Source organism: Perca flavescens, chromosome 15, assembly GCF_004354835.1.
Source record: "Perca flavescens isolate YP-PL-M2 chromosome 15, PFLA_1.0, whole genome shotgun sequence".
Lineage (NCBI taxonomy): Eukaryota > Metazoa > Chordata > Actinopteri > Perciformes > Percidae > Perca > Perca flavescens.
Genome location: NC_041345.1, coordinates 24,945,099 through 24,965,055, shown reverse-complemented (window position 1 = coordinate 24,965,055; position 19,957 = coordinate 24,945,099). Strand labels below are relative to the sequence as shown.

The 19,957-nt window shown below is 40.5% G+C and overlaps 1 protein-coding gene across 1 annotated transcript; it reads right to left on the bottom strand.

Moving 5' to 3' along the window:
• Positions 1-11,804: 11,804 nt before the first annotated feature.
• On the bottom strand, positions 11,805-17,865 carry LOC114570035 (dual specificity protein phosphatase 3). Its single transcript, XM_028600232.1, has 3 exons — positions 17,532-17,865; positions 13,831-14,063; positions 11,805-12,809 (listed from the first exon to the last, which is right to left on the bottom strand). Exons 1-3 carry the CDS (start codon positions 17,705-17,707, stop codon positions 12,610-12,612), a joined length of 609 nt encoding a protein of 202 aa, XP_028456033.1. The 5' UTR covers positions 17,708-17,865; the 3' UTR covers positions 11,805-12,609.
• Positions 17,866-19,957: the final 2,092 nt, after the last annotated feature.

Below are 19,957 nucleotides of genomic sequence, written 5' to 3'. Positions count from 1 at the left end.
TTTAGGCACCAAAACGACTAGAAGTTTATGGGAAAGATTAGGGTTTGGAATCAAACACTCCCGTGGAACGACCACGCGTTTCCTGGGTGAAAGTATGAAGATCATATTATTATTAAATAAGGTTAGATTTTGCATAACTTCCAGCCGTAGCTGTATCACTTCTAGCCACGACCAGGTACACCCTGTATCCCTTTCCACATTTCCTAGCCGAGCTACAAAATTAAACCGAAAAGTTCCGCACAGAGACCACAGAATTGTGTTCTCTGACTCTCTCTCTCTCTCTCTCTCTCTCTCGCTAAATGTCTCTGAGATTAAAGTTAGGGTTAAGATTTATTTTCCGTTTACAATAAAACTAAAATGTGAACTTGATGCTAAGCTCTGCTGCTGCTGCAGCATGGCACAAAACTATAACAACCACTCCGAAGCAGTTCGACAGTCATGCAACTCTTTTCAACGAATAAACTACTTCTATTACTTTTATTACGTACCCAGGGAAAACATCCGTAAATCAACAACATCCTCTCCCCCATATCTTTTTTTTCCCGTCCTTCCACTTCTATTCCCCCCCCCCTCCAGTACCCTTTCTGTATTTATTTCACTCTGTCCTCTTATTATGCAACTCCTCCTTCCTTCCCACACACACACACCCAAAGAAACCTGCCCCAACTCATGCTAGCACCCTTTGGTGTGGAGATGGTCAACGATCCCTGCAGGAATATGTCCACACGTGGAATGTAAAATACTGAAATTGTACGATTAAAGACACGATGTGAAGTTCCACACTCATGTTGTTCTTGATGTTGTCGATGTTGCTTTCGTTGTGCACCAAGTGTTCGTTGTTCTGCTAAGGCTAAGGGTGGATGCGTTTGCTAGTGGGGGGGTTAGGGTTAAAAAACCTTGAGTGTGTGACAGACTGCTACTGAGAAGTCCTTTTTCTTTAGTATAGTATGTTCATAAAAGACTTGTGGTGCAAGGACCGAAGACCCGAGCGATCTAAAGCGAGAGATGAAGTGACTTTGTTTTGATTTTTTTATTATGTGATTATTAATTTGCATCTGATTTTCTTGGTAAGTGAATGTCTGTCTATCTGTGTTGATGCTTCACTGTGATAAAATGGCTGTATGTGCATTTTCGGAACATCGTTGGTGTCGTAGCTAGTTCTCAAATGTCACCCAGTGGCCAGGGTTTGAATCACCGTCAGCCCAGCTGAAAACAGCCTACTTTTCCATTTCTGGGAAATATAATCAGATTTAGCATTTGAACTTGTTTAGTTGCCTTATTATGGTGTTATAATCTGTAATGAAATGTGTTATACATTCATAAAAACACTACAAAATCATTTTTAAGGAATAGGCCCATTGGTCACATTACATTATCTGATGAGAGTTTTGGCACTAGCGCTAGCTCTGCAATGTGTATGCTAGTTCTTTAATATACGCTATGTTATCATAGGCGACTTGCGTTATTCCAAGTATAACCTTTTAAGGAACACAAATTTGCAAGTGGTTTGGATTCATACTGTAGATTTTTCTGAAGTTTTGAAGCCTGCGTTTGGGTTTTTCCGCCTTTTTTGTCAGCCTCCACCACCGCTGCCTGTGATTGGCTGAGACGCTGGAAACATACCCTAGTACTCACTTTGTTTTTGAGCCTTGAAATGTTCTCGTAGTTTTTCCTACAAGACGCAATCGTTTCTATCGGCGATTAGAGGAGCCGCAGCTAACTCGCTAATCAGCTGCTACTTGTAATACGTAAACAGAACAAATTACACCCCTTATCATGTGGTAGTTTAATGTCAATTCAGGTTCAGGGAGCATAGCTTTTTGGCATATGATTAGCTGGAACTGAATCTGGAATTGGAAATCAACATGTTGTTGTTGTATTTGCTCCCACGTTGAAGCAATTCGCTTGTCTACAAACATGATTTCTTCACACAAATTACGTTGTGTGTCCTGCGGATGAAGAACCAGCCACAGGGCTTCCTCGACAGCTCATGTTCACACATGACAAATCAACATATTGTTTTCTTCAAACTCTTAGCATGCACATTGCTTAGTCTGATGGCTGATCCCACTCTCATACTGGGTAAGGTGGACCAATGGGCCACAGTCCCATAGAAGGGGTGTCATTTCCTCTAAAGAAACTATCGCTAACCTCACAGAACAGTACATTTCAAGTACAGTTTCACTTAATACTTTCACAATGAATACATTTGATTTTCTTTAGGACTGTTTGAAAATTATTGGTGTGGGGATAGGGGTTGAACGTTGTGTTTCCACAGTTGCTTGGGCTGTATCGCTTGCTAAGTTCATACTCCTCCTGATCTGGGTCAATAGAAAACAACACCCCCCATGCCCTGACCTAAGCCTTTTAGACTTGGCCAAATCTGACCTTAGACCAGGGCTCATGTTGCGATGTATAAATCTGCCATATATTAATCTCAATGGCGTGACAAGAATATTTGCTTTTGATGGGAAAGAAAAGGCTCACCATCGAGGGAAGAAACGAAACAAAATTGAAAACAAAAGAACTGCTTTGTGCCAGTGTAGGCTACAGGAGGCAGAGTGCTCAGTTTAAAGCAAAAGAAAGTCACCAGCGGTTGCCAGGCAAAATATGGAACAGGACCCAACAGTGGTCTAAGAAGGATTCAAATGTGGCCCCCAATTCTTTGAATAAAAACTGGCGGCTTTAATAGTTTTTGTTGGAACAATTCAGTTTGAAGATCCTGGTCCAAGCCTGAAAAAAGAAAACGCTCAAAATGTGTTGCCGAGGGGGGGGGGGCGCAGGTTCGAATCCAAACCTGTTGCCCTTTGCTGCGTGTGCTCCAGCCCCCAAGAAACAGCTTTGAAGAGAGACGTTATCTTCTTTGAGCCTTCAAATCTCCTCAAGTGCAAATATGCAATCACACACTTCTATATGTGTTCTTTATTACAGGCCAGTACGTTGTGCCTTGAACAAGAAAGGTTTAGGACCCCCAACGTCCCAAACTAATATTCCCATGACGACGATGTCCTCTCTTGTTTTTCTTCTTTGCTTCCTGCAGCTCCCTTTCACAGTGACTTGTTGCAGTAGCACACAACCCGGCCCTAATTAGCATATATCTGAGCGACATCATCTGAGGCCCTGCACACGCAGTGGGCTGTTTCCGGTTTGCGAAGCAGCCGTAATCTTTTGGCACAGCACAGTGTTGAATGTAAAGCTGAGTGAGGTTGAAGCACCCCCCGACGAGAGTTTGATAGTGTATTTCATAACGCTGTTTTCGGGGGTTTGTAATGGGCACGGTTGTTGTATGTCTTGTTTTTCTGTGACAAATCATTCATGGCACAATCAGAGAATGGCATCTCAGTGGCTCAAAGCTGTTTGTGTTTGTGGCTATGTGACATTCATTTTCAACATTATAAAATTATTTGATATCAATTTGCCTACGTTACCTTTTGTGCAGCTGCATGAGAATCTGACTTTCAGTACGCTCCGCAGCCCCAACAACGGCCTCGCACGTTTCATCGGTCGATCAAATAAAGTACATCTGAGAGATTGTCTTTTCAGGGTGCTGTAGCACTTAAAATGAGAAACTGATTTGAGAACGTATCTAATCATGTCGCATTGATTTTATTTACATTGTATTAATTATTTGATTGTATTAATGCTGCACATATTTATTAATTATTCATTATTTAAATTTGGAGTGTTGTCAGTAGTGAGAAACACGAAAACAATCGTGTGTTGCCTACAGCGTGTTATCCTCCTGCTACAGTTAGCACCCAGGAGGCTTTTAGCCTCGTAACATGTTCGAGATGTCTAGCCATGTGAAGTGATTCCTTCTGAGTGAACACAGTGAATCTGACTGCAGTAGATGTGAAGAAATGTATACAAGTTGTGCTAATTCATATCTCTGTTTAGTTCCAGTGTTGAAACGGCAAGACTTAGGGACCGTCTACAAACTACAACACCAAAAAGAGATACAACAAAAATATTTATTACTTTAATGATTAAATAAGGTAGTGCCTCCAAACTTACCTCAGTTATAACTTCTATCCTGCTAGTTGTACTGCAGCACTTGCTTTTAAAATAAATAAGCATATGCCTATTTTTGAAAATATTTTTACATCTCTTTTCGGTGTTGTAGTTTGTAGACGGTCCCGAAGCACTCGTCTTGGCACTTTTAATGACATTTTGAACATGTTAAGAGGCTAAAATCATGTTTAAAGCGTGCCCTGTTTCAGCCTCCTGGGTGCAAACTGTAGCAGGAGGATAACACGGTGTAGGCAACACCGATTGTTTTCGTTTTTCTCGCTACTGACAGCACTCCAAATTTACAAACGACAGAGCTAAGTGTTGAAATCGACCTGAAATCTCCTTTTAAGTGGAAGCTGCTGCTCCAAAAACGGCAGGCCATATGTAGCCTTCTTACACTAACTAAACACAACTAATATTAGAGGAAAAGAGGCGGAACACATTGGCCGAAATGCAATCTCGGAACCCATCGGCTATTGTCTAACGAGGTAGCTTTAAAAAATGTATCTGCGTATGCAGAGAAACAATGTGGTCGTAGACATCGCCTCTTAACTCCATTCTCGCGTCTCAAGTTGCTTATAACTACTGTAAACAATAACCAACGCATGGAAGAGGAAGCATTGGCCTGGATATCAGCTGGCTATACTCTGGATCCCCCGGAATATTGGCCGTTGCACCCAGAGGCTAAATCGTCGGCTAAAACCAACAGGTTCTGAGATTGCTGAAGTCCAACACTGACGTTGGGCGATGAGGCCTGACTCGCAGTTTCCGTTCATCCCAAAGGTGTTTGGTTAGACGAAACCTAGTCTTGATCGACGACTTCAGTTCAGGATTCATTTACCGGATAATCGCCTGAACATCTGTCGCCGGATGTCCCTCGTCTTGCAAAACTCAATTTTTTTCGTGAAACCAATACACTGGTAAGAGCAAATGAGGTTTAACCATGTATCTAGCTCATTTAAATAGCTTACGTTACTGTATTGTGTGAACAGTTAACTATATTTAATATTGTATGTGGCGTTTTCTTTTGCGGGATGCAAATGTTCCACCAAAACAAGTTCCTTCCTGAGACTATTTTGCAGAGCCAGTGTCACTGCGTCCAGAGCTCAGTGCCGCCCAAGACGATTGTGATTGGTTTAAAGGAATGGAAACAACCCAGAGCGTTTTTTGCTCCTATCCCAGAATGTGTGGTGTAGCCAGACCTTACTCCACTGCGGTGTGGAGATAGGTCTGGCAAACGGGACTAGAAAAACAACCATGAAAAGGTATAAAGTAGTTTTAAGTAGCAAAGGCATGCATGCCATTTGCTACTGTATATGGAATTAAAAAACAATATTTAATGTAATGCTCCCAATAACTGTACCGTATACGGTGTGCACAGTCCATGGGTTTTTATGGTTCAATTTTTCTAAATTTAGAAACTGACTGAAAATTATTTCACACTCTGAAAGTCATAAAAGCCACTCGATGTCAATTTAGTTTTAGCGATGTTGGAGGTAAATGATGTAACACTTCCATCCCCTTCCAAAAAACACAGAAGGGCACAGCTGGTACAGAGCAGACGTGTGTGTGTGTGTGTGTGTGTGTGTGTGTGTGTGTGTGTGTGTGTGTGTGTGTGTGTGTGTGTGTGTGTGTGTGTGTGTGTGTGTGTGTGTGTGTGTGTGTGTGTGTGTGTGTGTGTGTGTGTGTGTCATCCATTACAGATTGTTCCCCTCCACTAAAGAAAAAGGGCTTTCAGCAAGGCTCTAAAAATAGAACAGTAAGTTTTGATGATGATGTTCATATATACTGACATTCCATTCCTATATATATTTATTTCCTTATAATTGTTTCCCCCTGTTATCCAAAGTAGAGCACATACTTTCACCCATCTGATTCCCATGCTGCTATCCTAAGAACACAGGATTTAATTACAAAACATGTTTTATCATCATGTTTGCAGTTGGTAAAACAAAATTATTATCCCTCATCTGAGATCAGTACGTTATCTGAAGTTAGATCCTTAATGGGACAAAACCCATTATCTACTGAAATGCTCAAAAATAATGTTGCTAATCCTCTAGTTTTCCCCTTTTGTTTCCCCTTAAAGGAACAGCTTGACATTGTAGGAAATACACTTATTCTATTTCTGGCCAAGACTCGTGTCTGTATGGTAAATATGAAGCAGCCAGTTAGCTTAGCATAAAAACTGGAAACAGCGAGCCTGACTCTGTCCAAAGGTAACAAACACCTGCCTAGCAGCACGTTTTTAAAAGCTCACAAATTCAACTGAAGCCTCCCCTGGTTGGTTTGAGAGCAAATTAAACAGATTAGATATAACGTGTTAGTTAGTGAGGTGGGACCGGTTTGAACGTTTGGCTGCACAGATTGAGTTTGTAGTGACGGAGCCACCGGTGGGCTCAGCTAGAGCTTTAAGCAAGGGGGTAAGCTTCGCTTCAGAACGCCAACCTCCGATTTACCACCTCTTGTTAGCATTCCACTGACCGCCATTTTTTTTTACATCACTTGACTGCGAATAACTTTACATCTGAAGCGTTTAAAGACTATATTTGTCCATTGTTTATTTCTAAAGAAACACGACAATGTATAAAAGGCTCCATTACCTTGTACCTCACGTTATGGCTCCGTAGCAGACGTTTTTGTAAAAATAAGCTAACGATTGGGTCATAACCAAGTGACTCACTGTCGCACAGTAGAGGAATTACCGTATAGTACAGGAGAAGCTCGCAGGCAATTTCGACTACATTAGCTGTTTAGGTTTAATTACTAATGTTAACTAGCATGTTAGTTAGCAATAATTAGCCTGTGCTTAGGTTATCTCCTTACATATACCTACACTCTCCGTCTCTGTAAGATTGGGAATGATTGAGATTTCTCTTGTCACAGCTACCAGAAGACTTACAACTTTCAGACACGTTGCTCACGTCACATTTACATTGTCTCTGTCATTTGGAGGCTGCGCAGTAAAGCAAGAGATCACCGGAAAAGTGCTTCTAATATCCTTCACTGGTCTCCGTCCAGAGCAACGGGGTCTATTGGTCCATTGTATATATGTCAATGGCTTTAAGAGGCTGAAATATAGCTCACCAGTTATAAACAAATACAGAGGATCTACATGGTGCCTTCATTACACACACACACACACACACCGGACTCCATCCAAACCCTCACACGGCTGCCCCAGCCCCCATGGATTCATTCATGCAGACTGGTGTTATGTAACGGAGTTTTACCCTCGTCTGCTAACAGACATGACCTTGCGTCAACTCCATGCTTCAGACCAGGACACAGATGGAGAGGGAGGGAGGGAGAGAGAGACTCAAAGACCTCTCTCTCGCTCTCTCTCTCTGTCTCTCTCTCTCACACACACACACACACACACACGCCTTCTAAAAGACCTCTTGGCAGAATGTTAGGGATTAAGAGGGAAGCAATAGAGGGGCTGGAACAGTACCAGTGAATGGTGTTTGTTTTGATGGCGAACCATCCACCACGTTGAGGGTGCTGACAACTTTCAAAGAGACTTTTTTTAAACATTTGCTTTGTGGGTTGTATGTAGATCAGAACACTGGTTATGAGGCTTCAGCATAAAGTCCATCGCTACAGCTCAGACATTTGTAGTGGTTGTATTAGACAGCAGCATGCTAAAATCAAATCTTTTTCGGTAACTCTTTATAATAGTGGTGCATCAAAGCATGAATTCATTCATATAGTACTTAATGAACTATCAGTAAGGTACAAGGATTCATAGTATCTCATGCAGGACTTCAAGCAGGAACAATACGTTCATTAATGCATCAATTAAGGTATTTAAATCATGAGTTCTGATTTATTAATGATGTCCATGTCTTTTTCAAATAACTGACCAAATAACTGTCATTGCAGTGACTATATATATATATATATATATATATATATATATATATTTATATATTCTGAAGAATTGTGGTGTGGTAATCACGATAAAGTAAACACTACTATCTACTATGATCCTTCATGATACCTGAAGCCCTGCTTCTGCACCTGTTGATGTAAATGTCCTCCAAGGAAGGGACGCTGCTGTTTGTTATTTTCCGAGCAGTTTAAACTACTGGTTGCAGCGCCTTGCTGTCAGGCGCAGAGCAGTTTCCATACCAGACAGTGATGGAGGATGTCGGTGTGTGCTCTCCACCGCACACCGGTAAAAGGAGGTCAGAACAGGGCTGAAGCCGGTCCGGTTTATGATGTTGGTTGCCTACGTCACGTCGTTGGAGATGTGCAGCCCCAGGTATTTAAAGGTGGACGTCTCCGCAGCTCGTTTGGGTTAACCCCTATAAACACTACATACTACACTTCCCACGATGCAACTAATATGCACAAGTAATTGAAGCTTCTAGTATTTTTACAATATTGTGATGCTGATGGAACTTGCAATTGGTGATGCAGCGCTGATCTTAGCACTAGTACAACTATAGTAGTCTGACTGCTCCCTCTACAGGACAAAGTGCTTACTAACATCTATTATACGTGTTTAAATAGAGAAGTAACCTACTGTTTAGTGAACTCCTATCAGACAGGACAAAAGACGGTGGCCTCGGTCAACAATCTGGAACTCAGCAGGGGCAGAGCCAGGCGCTGTAAACATTCGGGGCTCAGCCCAAACGTGCTCCCTTTACGGCAGCCAGATGCACTATTTTGCAAACCATTTCATAATAGAATGCTTAAAGATCAGTACATAATTTGGGAAAAACATGATAGTTGCCAAGGAACAGAATCATCCTGTAGAACCGACTTCCTGTGTTGTATTTAATTTGTTCTCCAACTATCTTTATCATTCTGAAACCAGAACACAACAAATGTTGATAACTCTATTTCACTTCTGCCATCTAAAAAGAGGCAAACATTGTCTGATTGGTGACTATTTTTAAGTTACATAACATAGGTAGTGTAGGAATTTGGCTTTAACAGCTTTACTAATCTTGAAAGCAATTTTCCGTAAGAGTTTACAGAATGAATGGCGATATTTCCCCAGTAAAAGAACTTTTGCTCCATTGATTTTCCGCTCCAGTCAGAGACTCGGTGGAAATGACACAAGGTTAAAGTTATTTTAAAACCGTAGAATTTTGAGAAAACATCAATAGCAACCTGCAATTATCAATAGTTTGTTTTAAGAAACTCAGTCGTGTCATCTTCAGTTTATTACTGAATGTACGAAAAAGAGAACAACAACAATCACCAGTGTCATTAGATAAAGTGCAATTCATATAAGCAGTCTCATAATCTGTGGCACTCAATGAAAGTCTGCTGACATGACCAATACATCACACTACTCAGTAATGCACATGATGGTTCACAAGTTACAGGCTTAATAATGCACGTTGTGACAGATAACAATAATGCACAATATGACTCCGTAAATGCATTTAGACACATAGCTGTTCTAACCAAGGAATATAAACATTTTGGCTCACACTTGTATTACAAAGCATGCTGCTGTACAATATAAAACTGCATAAACTCTGACAAAAACACACAAATGTTTACACACTAATGTGCAAAAGGTGTTGACTGTGAAGTTCTCCGATAATGTGCAAGTTACTGGCAAACAAATCTCACTTTCTGGCAGTGCTGAAATTACAATTGGAGGTTTAAGTGGCTTGGTTCCACTCACTGGACCATTTGGCATGATGTCACAGGTCCTGTGCCCTCACTACATGACAGGTGTATAGAATGAGAAGAGCTCCATGCAAATGTTGGGTGGGCAATAATGTTAACTTGTCTGATGTAAGACTGTGTGACATGCCCTCTCCCAAAGCTGATTAAAGGAAATGGTTGTTTTGGGGAAATTGACTTACCAAGAGTTAGATGAGAAGATGGATACCACACTCATGTCTGTACATTAAATATGAAGCTACAGCTAGCTTAGCACAAAGACCTGAAACAGCCAGAAATAGCTGCCCTTTTTCTTTAAACCAAGATTGCAGCTTGGAGGTTTCATTTTTGCCATCACCAGCCAGGGCCCGATTTAAAAACTCCAATTTCCACCGCTTTTTATCCATGTGTGTAAGTTGAATACATATTCAGAAGATGGCGGTCACACACAGCAGTACACAGCCCATCCATTATTCATGACATTACACACTATAAACTCTGCATTCCCACCATTTCCCTTGAGCTATGCTAAGCTAAGCGGGGGCTGGCACAGACATGAGAGTCGCATCAATCTTTATACCTAAGTCTTGGCAACAAAGTGATTAATAATGAAAAAAAAAATTATTTCCCCAAAATGCCAAACTATTCCTTGTTTCTTTTGCTGTTTCAGTCGTCTAGACATATATATATATATATATATATATATATATATATATATATATATATATATATATATATATATATATATATATAGTCAAAGATTGTGCCGTTTTCTAAAACATACTAAACAAAAGATATATCATCCTTTCATAGTACCCTGAATATACGGTATATGTGACCACGTGGATCAGCCTCTTATCCCTCCCTGTACACGCCCAGTTGTAACCATAAATAGTCAACGCAAAGCACCTCATGAATGCTGATCAGTATGTTAATGACCCTGGCGGCAGTTCTTCGTTAGGCTGAATCATGACGACTGACGGGGAAAAAGCAAAAAACTTCTTTAACGCTCGGGAATTGCTGCAAATTGAACTATAATTTCGGCCTGTTCTCGCAGTGTATGGAACCCTGATCTATAGACTACATATATTAATAATACCGTCCAAAACGGCAGGCATTACGGCACTCTGGGACATCTTCGATATATCAGACCTAAATTTAACAGAACTATACATTATATCCAAATGAGCCTTACTGATGAAGTTGAAGATTATAATATTTATATAAAACCCAGCCATTTCCCTCTGAAAACAGCCAGTTTCCCCAGAGTGGCGAGGACCTGTATTTGGACCGGGTTGGCACGGTTCCGGCGTGTTCCCCTCTCTACTGGACCCAATTCAGTACATAGATCCAAGAGCTCAGCTTTAGGGAATTTAAATTGGCATATTAGCCAGTCACCGTCATGGTCCCTGAAGTCTCTTTCTCTCCTGATTCTTCCATTGGCTTGCCAAAATCACAGCATCAACTAGTGGTATCCCCCACCCCGAGATACAATTTTAAGATGGAAGTCTAATAGGCAAACCCACTTTTCTTCATGCAGGTTTTGTCACAAACTGTATTAAAGTTCGGACTGATAACGAGGACATTAAGGGTAACGATTGCGCGAGAGCTTAACGGCTGTATTTTCCGACTTTGACGTTTGATGATTTATGCACGGTATTAAAGACAGATATTTAGTTATTTACACTGTGTTCTGCAGTTATCTAATGCTAGGGTATTTGATGCTATCCTGTATTCCGGGTCGGGCCATCTCCTCGTCCTGCGCTCCGTAGCGGACAATGTGACGGTGAGACAGCAGCGATTAAATATTAAGAAAAATGTTTTATTCAAGATTTAAGTTGGATTTTACAAGGTGTTTCTGGAACAATTGATAATAGTTCCAGAAACACCTTGTAAAATCCAGCAGGAGCACAAATAACACTGCTGGATTTAATCTTCATGATAACGTGGATGATATGGAGTGAAAAAATGTGCGTGAGACATAAATACTTGAAAATATTACAGGTTATCGTTATTCCAACATGTACTTTCTGCAGTCTGACATCAGTTCACCACCTCACCATCTGCATCGCCAATTCCCATTGTCTCCAAAATGTGTGTACGCGTGGGTCAGAGTTTGCGTGGAGGACCGCACATTCTCCCGTCAAGTTAGTTTTTTATAAATCACAACCTTTGCGTGGGAAGTGGCGCACACACGTTTTCAGCCCCGTTTTATGCATATGCCAAGTTTATATATGAGACCCCTGGTGAATGCAGTGCACCTGGATATTAACCTCACAATGTAGGGCTGTGTAATTCATAACATTTTGATTTTGGCTCCTAACGATCACAAAAACAATGTAATTGAGAAAAACAATTATTTTTCGCACATTGCGTTTTGCAAGTAAACTCTTATTTTGTCTTGTGTTCTGATGGTTCAAAAAGTTCAACCGGAAAAGTAATTAAGTTCAAGGTGCTTTTACTGTTGATTTGTTTAACTGTTTTACGGTTGTTTTTTAAGTTCAATAAATGCAATATCTTTCCAAAAGTCAATGAGGAATCGCGTTAAATAATCGCGACTTCAGTATTCACCAAAATAATTGTGATTATGGTTTCCATAATCGAGCAGCCCTATCACATGTATGTATGATCAGAACATGGCGTCGTTTGTTTGAGCACAATTAAAACACTGTACGTATGTGTCACAGATTTGTGTGTGTGTGTGTGTGTGTGTGTGTGTGTGTGTGTGTGTGTGTGTGTGTGTGTGTGTACATTAAGATGTATTATTTTGTACAATACATACACTCGGTGCTGTCAGCCTTAGTCTAAGAGAGAATGTCTTTCATTCTCCCACTATCCTCCCCTCCAGAACATCCCCTCACAGATCTGCAGCTTGATAAACGTGTAGAACAAGTGAAAGAGAGCGATGTGCAGTTAAGCATATTTTTGTTCCCTCTTACGGACAGTCTTCCTGCCTTCTCGTCTGCCTCATTTGTTTCCCTCAGAAGCCAGCCTCTGGTTCAGGCGACAGAGCTGCCGAAGGAAGCCGTCGTTGGGTCCGATCTCTCTTCTGTGGCGCACCGTGGCCAGAGCGCTGTGTACGTCCATGTTCTGATGAAGCATCAGGTAGGCTATGACTAAGGTAGGCGAGCGGCTGTAGCCTTCCCTGCAATGAACGTACACTTTACCTGCAGAAGCAAAGAAAACCAACCGTTGCACATGTTTGACCGAATCCACAACATTGGTATCTGAGATATTACACTTGAGTTTAATGCCCCATTCGTTGCATTTTTGGGGGGCCACTTCAAGGGTAGTGGGGAAAAGCTCAACATTGTCATATTATAACCTTGTAAAGTCGTTATGGCTGAAGTGTTGGCAAAGCCAGTGCCTATTTACAGATTCAGCAGACACAGAGGAATGTAAACCTTCATTTGGAAATGGAATTCATTCATTTTGTGTTTCCATAAGTCCAATATTAATCTCCTCCTTTCCCATAGTATGCTCACTTTAATGTTTATGCTTGTATTTTGGGTTTCTACTAGAACATGTTTTAAATGCTTGAATGTTCGAAAACCACTTATTATTTTTCACAATATTTCTCGTATTGTCTGTCTGAATATAACTGTATTCACCCTCTCTCTTAAACGCTCTAAAAAGCCCGGTCTGCTCTGATTGGTCAGCGTATTGTGTGTGTGTGTGTGTGTGTGTGTGTGTGTGTGTGTGTGTGTGTGTGTGTGTGTGTGTGTGTGTGTGACACATCAGTCATATCAATCATTTGTTTCCATAGATCATTCTTGAGCTGTCCCACTGCCTTCTGCAGTTTATATGAAACTATTTATTTTTTTGCTTTGCACCCATATATTACATATCGTTGCTGTCGGGCAGAAATCTTGTATACTCCATTTTTCTTCATGAATGAATGCTATTGGTCACCCTTTATGTCTGTGGTTTTTACAAATACTGTATTTAATCAGTGATGAGGCAATTTCATCTGACTTTGTCGAAGGTAAATGGCTCAATAAAATGTTTTCAAATTAGTCTTTTTTAATTTCCTGAAAAAGCAAGGGTTTTGGACATACAAGGCTTTCGCCCGACAGCGACCATTTTTAAAGCGTGCTTGTACTTAAGATACAGGTTAAAGTATAAAATCTATGTTTTTTCAATATGGTTTATGACCTTCAGTTAATCTCAGATCTGCTATCCTCTGACCTTTCCCATTTTTGTATGCCAGTGCCTTCCCTATGAAGTCTGCCGCCTCTTCAAAGTAAACGCTGATGTCGAAGTGGTCGGTGTCGCTGGCTGGTACGCCGTGGTAGGTGATTCCCGAGCCGGCATAGAACTCAGCGTTGGTGTTGACGTGCATGAAGGAGTTTCCCTCGGCGGCGTTCAGGACGTGGGTGATGCCCCTACGTTTGAGACGCATCACGTTCATCGCCACGAACCTGCAGCGGATTGGTGAGCAAAACAAATACACACCATAGCGTTTACTTCGCTCAGACTGCTAATGCTGAGCAGGGTTGGGTGGTGTTTGGGTTTTTTCTAGGGCTGGGCAATATATCGATATTATATCGATATCATGATATGAGACTAGATATCATATCGTCTTAGATTCTGGATATCGTAATATCGTGATATGAGATAAGTGTTGTCTTGGTTTTAAAGGCTGCAATAAATAGTAAAGTGAAGTACTTTTCTGAACTTACCAGACTGTTCTAGCTGTTCTGTTATTCGCCTTTTCCCCACTTAGACATCAGTTATGTCCACATTACTGATGATTTATCTAAAATCTAAGTGTGAAGATATTTTGTTAAAGCACCAATTGTCAACCCTAGAATATCGCCGCAATATCGAGGTATTTGGTCAAGAATATCGTGATATCTGATTTTCTCCATATCGCCCAGCCCTAATTTTTTTCCGATACCGGTTTTAAAACGGTGCTGATGCCTGCCCAGTGCAAGAAACAATCATTTTAAAAAAGATAATAAAAAAGAAACCCAAAACGACAGTCTGCGACATTAAGGAACAGCTTGTTTATTATTAAGGCCACTTGGTCAAATGTAAATGATTTATTAAAAACGTGATAACAATAACTTCATTCACCAGTAAATTGCTGTTAAACGAGAAAGGGATACTTTACAATAACTTTGAACGCACAACGAGGTTTACTAGTTTCAAGTAAACGCACCATTTAGTCCCGTCTGATGGCAGACAACGGCAGGGACCATAATCACTAATTTTGCTTCCTCGGCTGGATACTTGATGTTGATGAAGACAGTCTGTGGTTGGTTTTTATACCAGGTGGGCTTTGTCAAATGTGGTTTTCACACATTGTTACAAGATTGCACTACGCAATAATATGTCACATGTAGGACACAAAATGGTGTTCCATTTTTTTGTCTGTGGACAATGTGTTAATTCAGCATTGAATAAACACAAGTGACATCTGATGCTTCTCACTGTGAAACTGCTGTACTTCTTGGCACCTCCTGCCTTTTTATATATAGAGAGCTAAAAATAGAGTGGCTGCGCACTGGTGCTAGTTGTACGTCACGCCTCCACAAAAAAAAGTCTCCCTGGCTTTCAGACTACAAAGTGGAACTAGGACAGACACATCAAAACAAAAAAAGCACCAGCAGAGGGAGATGCGTGGGTGCATGCTCTCTTCACTAGGCTTCACAGAGCTGTGCCGATGCATTTTGGTATTTGTGAGGACGCTTGCTGCAATATGACTGACACATGTGCTTCTGCTCTGTCCATTATGACTCCTTTTGGAAGGCAGGCGGAATAACGGAGGCACTAGAGAGGTTTTATCTCCGAAAATACACTGCCAAGACTATCTGTGCTGGTGGAGAGTTTCTCTTTCAAAGCTTTCAGATCTCACCATTTCAAATTTAGAACATGCATGCTTGTAAGCCTTAAATATACAATACTCTTCCAAGCTTGACATTCTTTACCATACGACAGGGCATGTTGAGCTGTGATGGGTTTAAAATACTGTGTAAAAAATGTTGTTCCCAGTAATCTGCATTGTGACAAGTTATACTAATAACTCAGTTAGGAAATGTTGTGCAGAGTTGGTATCTAAGAAAAATAAATCTGCTAATACTGAACCATTTCGGATTTTTAAACCGAGGAAAGATGTGAGCTGAAAAAGACAAGGCAAAGTGTAAACACTAAACCAAAGAGGATTTTTCACTGCAGGTAAAAAGTCATGGCTTAGAGGTGCACTCCGAATATATGGGATGAAAGTCTGAATATATTGAATGAAAGTCTGAATACATTTACTGAAAGTCTGAATATATGGAATGAAAGTCTGAATATATTGAATGAAAGTCTGAATACATTGACTGAAAGTCTGAATATATGGAATGAAAGTCTGAATATATTGACTGAAAGTCTGAATATATTGAATAAAAAGTCTGAATATATTGAATGAAAGTCTGAAAATATTGAATGTAAGTCTGAATATATGAACTGAAACTTGAGAATTTTGAATGACATACATTTCTTCATCGGTAGAATGTTTTTGAGTATGGTTACCAGTACTATTTTTGGCCTGTACATGCATTTGCCAGGGTGTTAATGATCTCTTAATTACTTTTATATAATAAAAGTTTCATTCCATATATTCAAACTTGTATTCATTATATTCCGACTTATGTTCCTTATATTCAAGTTTTATTCCATATATTCAGACTTTCATTCCACATATTCAGAATTTCATTCAATATATTCAAGTTTTTCATTGAATGCTGTATATTCAAGTTTCATTCCATATATATTAAACCTTCAAACACACACACACACACACACATATATATATATATATATATATATATATATATATATATATATATATATATATATATATATATATATATATATATATATATATATATGGGAGTTCTTCTGGAGTTTCAATTTCCCCATTTCTACCCCATACATGATGAAACCATGATCACCGCTAGATGCCAATCAATCCTAAACAGACGCCCCTTTAAGACCATTCAAGATTATATATCATAGGCTTCAACCAAATTTTAATCACATATAATTAAATATTTATCCTGGTCCGACAGCTTTTCTTTATTATGACTATGTGCATTTTGATCCGTAACATGTTTTTCCTGTATATGAAGTTATATATTGTTCATATTGTTGGGCTATGGTGCCGTGATGTGATTATATATGAAACTTGATTGATTCAGTGAGTACTGTCAGTCTGCAGTGTGACCTGATTGGTCCTCGTCGGTCAATCAGCCTGTTTAGGATGGTATCTCCTTTTGTCTGTAAAATAGCCTGATAAAGGTGTGCAGGAGTCTGTAAAAATCAACAGGGGACCATCAGGTTGGGCTATTTGTGGATCCTCCATCCTTGCCAGCTCTGCCTCCCTCTGTTTCTGCTCCATTTGGCTTTTTCATAACATTCCTCCACCTCTTCAAAAATTAAACGAGTCTCTCTGTCTGACAAAGCCCTCATGGCTCCAGTTGCCTCCATGCCTTCATGGTTTGTTAGCAGACAGTCACAGTTAAACAGGGAAATAAAACATGAAGCCTACATATGTAGGCTACAGACTGTATAATGTCCATACTGTAAATCATGGCATTAAGTTGCCTGATAACGTCTAGATTATTCTAGGATCCTACAGCATGATGTTCTTGTTAAAAGACACATCATTGTGCCTTAAAGGATTTAATTGGTGATTCCTAACTGCAGGTTGATACATTTTTTACATCTTTTGTGGCATGATATAATAATAACTCTGTTCGGACACCCATAGTTTGCTTTAATTGCCGTGTAATATAAACGTATCACCGCAGCATGCAGGATATAGCCTAATTAGTGGTTATTAAATGGGAATGTATTGTTTTAATTGCGGCATGAAAAGCTGGATCACAACAGCGACTCACGCGTTGCCGACGTAGATCCTGGGGTAAACCTCGTGGAAGTGTTCGGTCGGCCAGCTGTAGAAGCCGCTGTCGTCCGTCAGCAGATCGTTGAGCTGCTGGACGGTCACCTCGAAGCTCGACATGTCCGGTCGGTGCGGAGCCGCGGTCTTCACCTGTTGGTTGGGTTTGTTCTTCATTCCCGAAGACTGAAGTACCGCTATAACTCCCGCTGCAGGCACACACACACACAGGTTGATAGAGGTGGTAAATGTGGCAGACAGGTGTCGGTAGACCGGTTCTGATGGAGTGAAGGCTGCTCCGCTCTCCGAGCGCCTCCAGCGCGGCTCAGCACCGGGGAGCTAGTTTTGGGAATGCTAAACCCACAAGCAGTGGCGGTCTGGGCTTCTGCAGGGGTTCCCAACCAAGGGGGGGGGGATTGTTACAGCATAGAAAATCTGCTTAGAAATATAGGAAATATTGCATAAAATAGAACATCATATTTGCACATTAACACTGTACATTTCATATTTTATATATTACTTTTATTATATAAGTCTTGATAATATATGTTGTTTTTATTTGTTGTTTGTATACCTGAAGTGGTAACAGAAATACTTTTTATTATTAAAATATTTCTGATTCTGATCATAATGCAGTTCTGCTAAATAAAACATCATATTCATTTCATCTGTGTTCATTTTAAACAAATTGAACATCTGAATACAATACACATTTCCCATAGGCTCAGTCTGCTACTTTTATTTAAAAAAAAAAAACAATTCCAGTGCTGGTTCCATTATATCAGAATTTTGGATAGTCATCATGAAAACTTTAGTCAGTCATGTGACAAGGGCTGGGAAAATTGGCAGAGCAGGCAGCCAAGTGACAGTACTCTGATCCAATGGAAATCACAACTGTTAGATTGACATGCCGGTGCCATGTGAAAAAGCACATCAGCAGCCTGTTGCCCGTAAACTTCACCGCTGATATTTGGAGTAGTTGTGTTAGCCCAATGTCTCTCATCAGCTTAATGGGCATAAACATGAAGAAAGCCATATTTCAATTTGCTCTGTCTGCATGCGGTTTCTACTATAGACTATTAATATTAATGGACAAACCATCCGGTTCGGCGAAGTACTGCAAATGCGGAAGTGCCTTAAACCTGCATTCTATCTGAATTCCAGCAGGGGGCGACACATGTGGTTGCAAAAGGGAGGTGGGTTTCTGTAGAAGTCTATGGGAAATTGACCCACTTCTCACTTGATTTATTACCTCAGTAAACATTTCCATAATGAGTTCATGGTCTCAATCGCTAGTTTTAAGTCTTCTGCAACACAGAATGTTGTTCATTTTTTGAATCATGGTCTTGTTGATTTCACAATCGACGATAAAGCAGGGGGGGTGGTTATGATGTGATTGACAGTTCGCGACCCGTCTTATATGTAATACAACTATGGGACAAAGATATATTTTAAACCTTGAATTATGTAGGCTAGCTTTCAGCAGCAGTTGCATCCAGATTGCCAGTGAAAGTGTGTAACGTAGAGTGTAAGCAGCGTTGCCAACTCTCAGCTAACGTCACAGTCAGATACCGCCCAACAGTCTACGGCTCCTCCCTCACTCCTCCTCATCTACAATCGTCACATCCGCAACCAGGATGGCTGCGCCCGTAACGGCAAACTCGACGACTCGTAGCAGATCTCCACAAACCAATGGGTGACGTCACACATGCTCTTCCCATTAATAGTCGATGGTTTCTACACAGCGTTGTTTTAACAACCACAGCGCTGCTCTGTAAATAGCGTTTATTTTTTTACAAACGGGCTGAAACGAAAGCTCTCTGTGTGTAGTCTGACTGTTTTAACTGTAATAGTTTGCCACAAGTCTTTAAATTTGGACAAAACCGTGTGAACTGCTGCTGGCGTAAACAAACCATCCTCTCCGCCGGATCGGTAGATCCACATGGCTACTTAATATGCACGTGAATGACGTCATCAGACTTTGCGTTCTTCATTCTTTCTAAACTTCACTCAGTATTTTGATATCAGGAATTATAGGATTTATTTTATTGACACTAGCCCGGGGAAAAGGCCAGGCCCAGGCGCTGAGCTTTGAATAGAAAAAAAGGCATGGTACTTTGAAAATACTGCTTTATTCTAATTGACAACAATATCAGAGCAGGCCAAAACCATCTGTGTGTCTGAAAACACCCTCGGCCCCCAGAGAGATTATTAAGTACTCATATCGGTATTCGGTATCAGCAAGTACCCAAATGTAAGTACTTGTACTTGATCTTTAAAAAAGTGGCATCGGTGCATCCCTACGTAAGGGAATCAGTGTTTTAATCCAAACCACAATCTTTTTTTCCCCCTAATCTTAAGTAGTTGTTTTGGTGCCTAAACGTAATGTAGTCGTCGGACGGCCACCTTTTGTCTGCTAAACTCAAC

Excerpts from the sequence above, each read along its gene's own strand:
- LOC114570035 (XM_028600232.1), bottom strand. The coding sequence starts at position 17,707 with ATGAAGAACAAACCCAACCAACAGGTGAAGACCGCGGCTCCGCACCGA. Across the intron at positions 14,064-17,531 it reads AGGATCTACGTCGGCAACGC|GTTCGTGGCGATGAACGTGA; the intron begins GTGAGTCGCTGT and ends AATCCGCTGCAG. Across the intron at positions 12,810-13,830 it reads GGCATACAAAAATGGGAAAG|GTAAAGTGTACGTTCATTGC; the intron begins GTCAGAGGATAG and ends TTGCTTCTGCAG.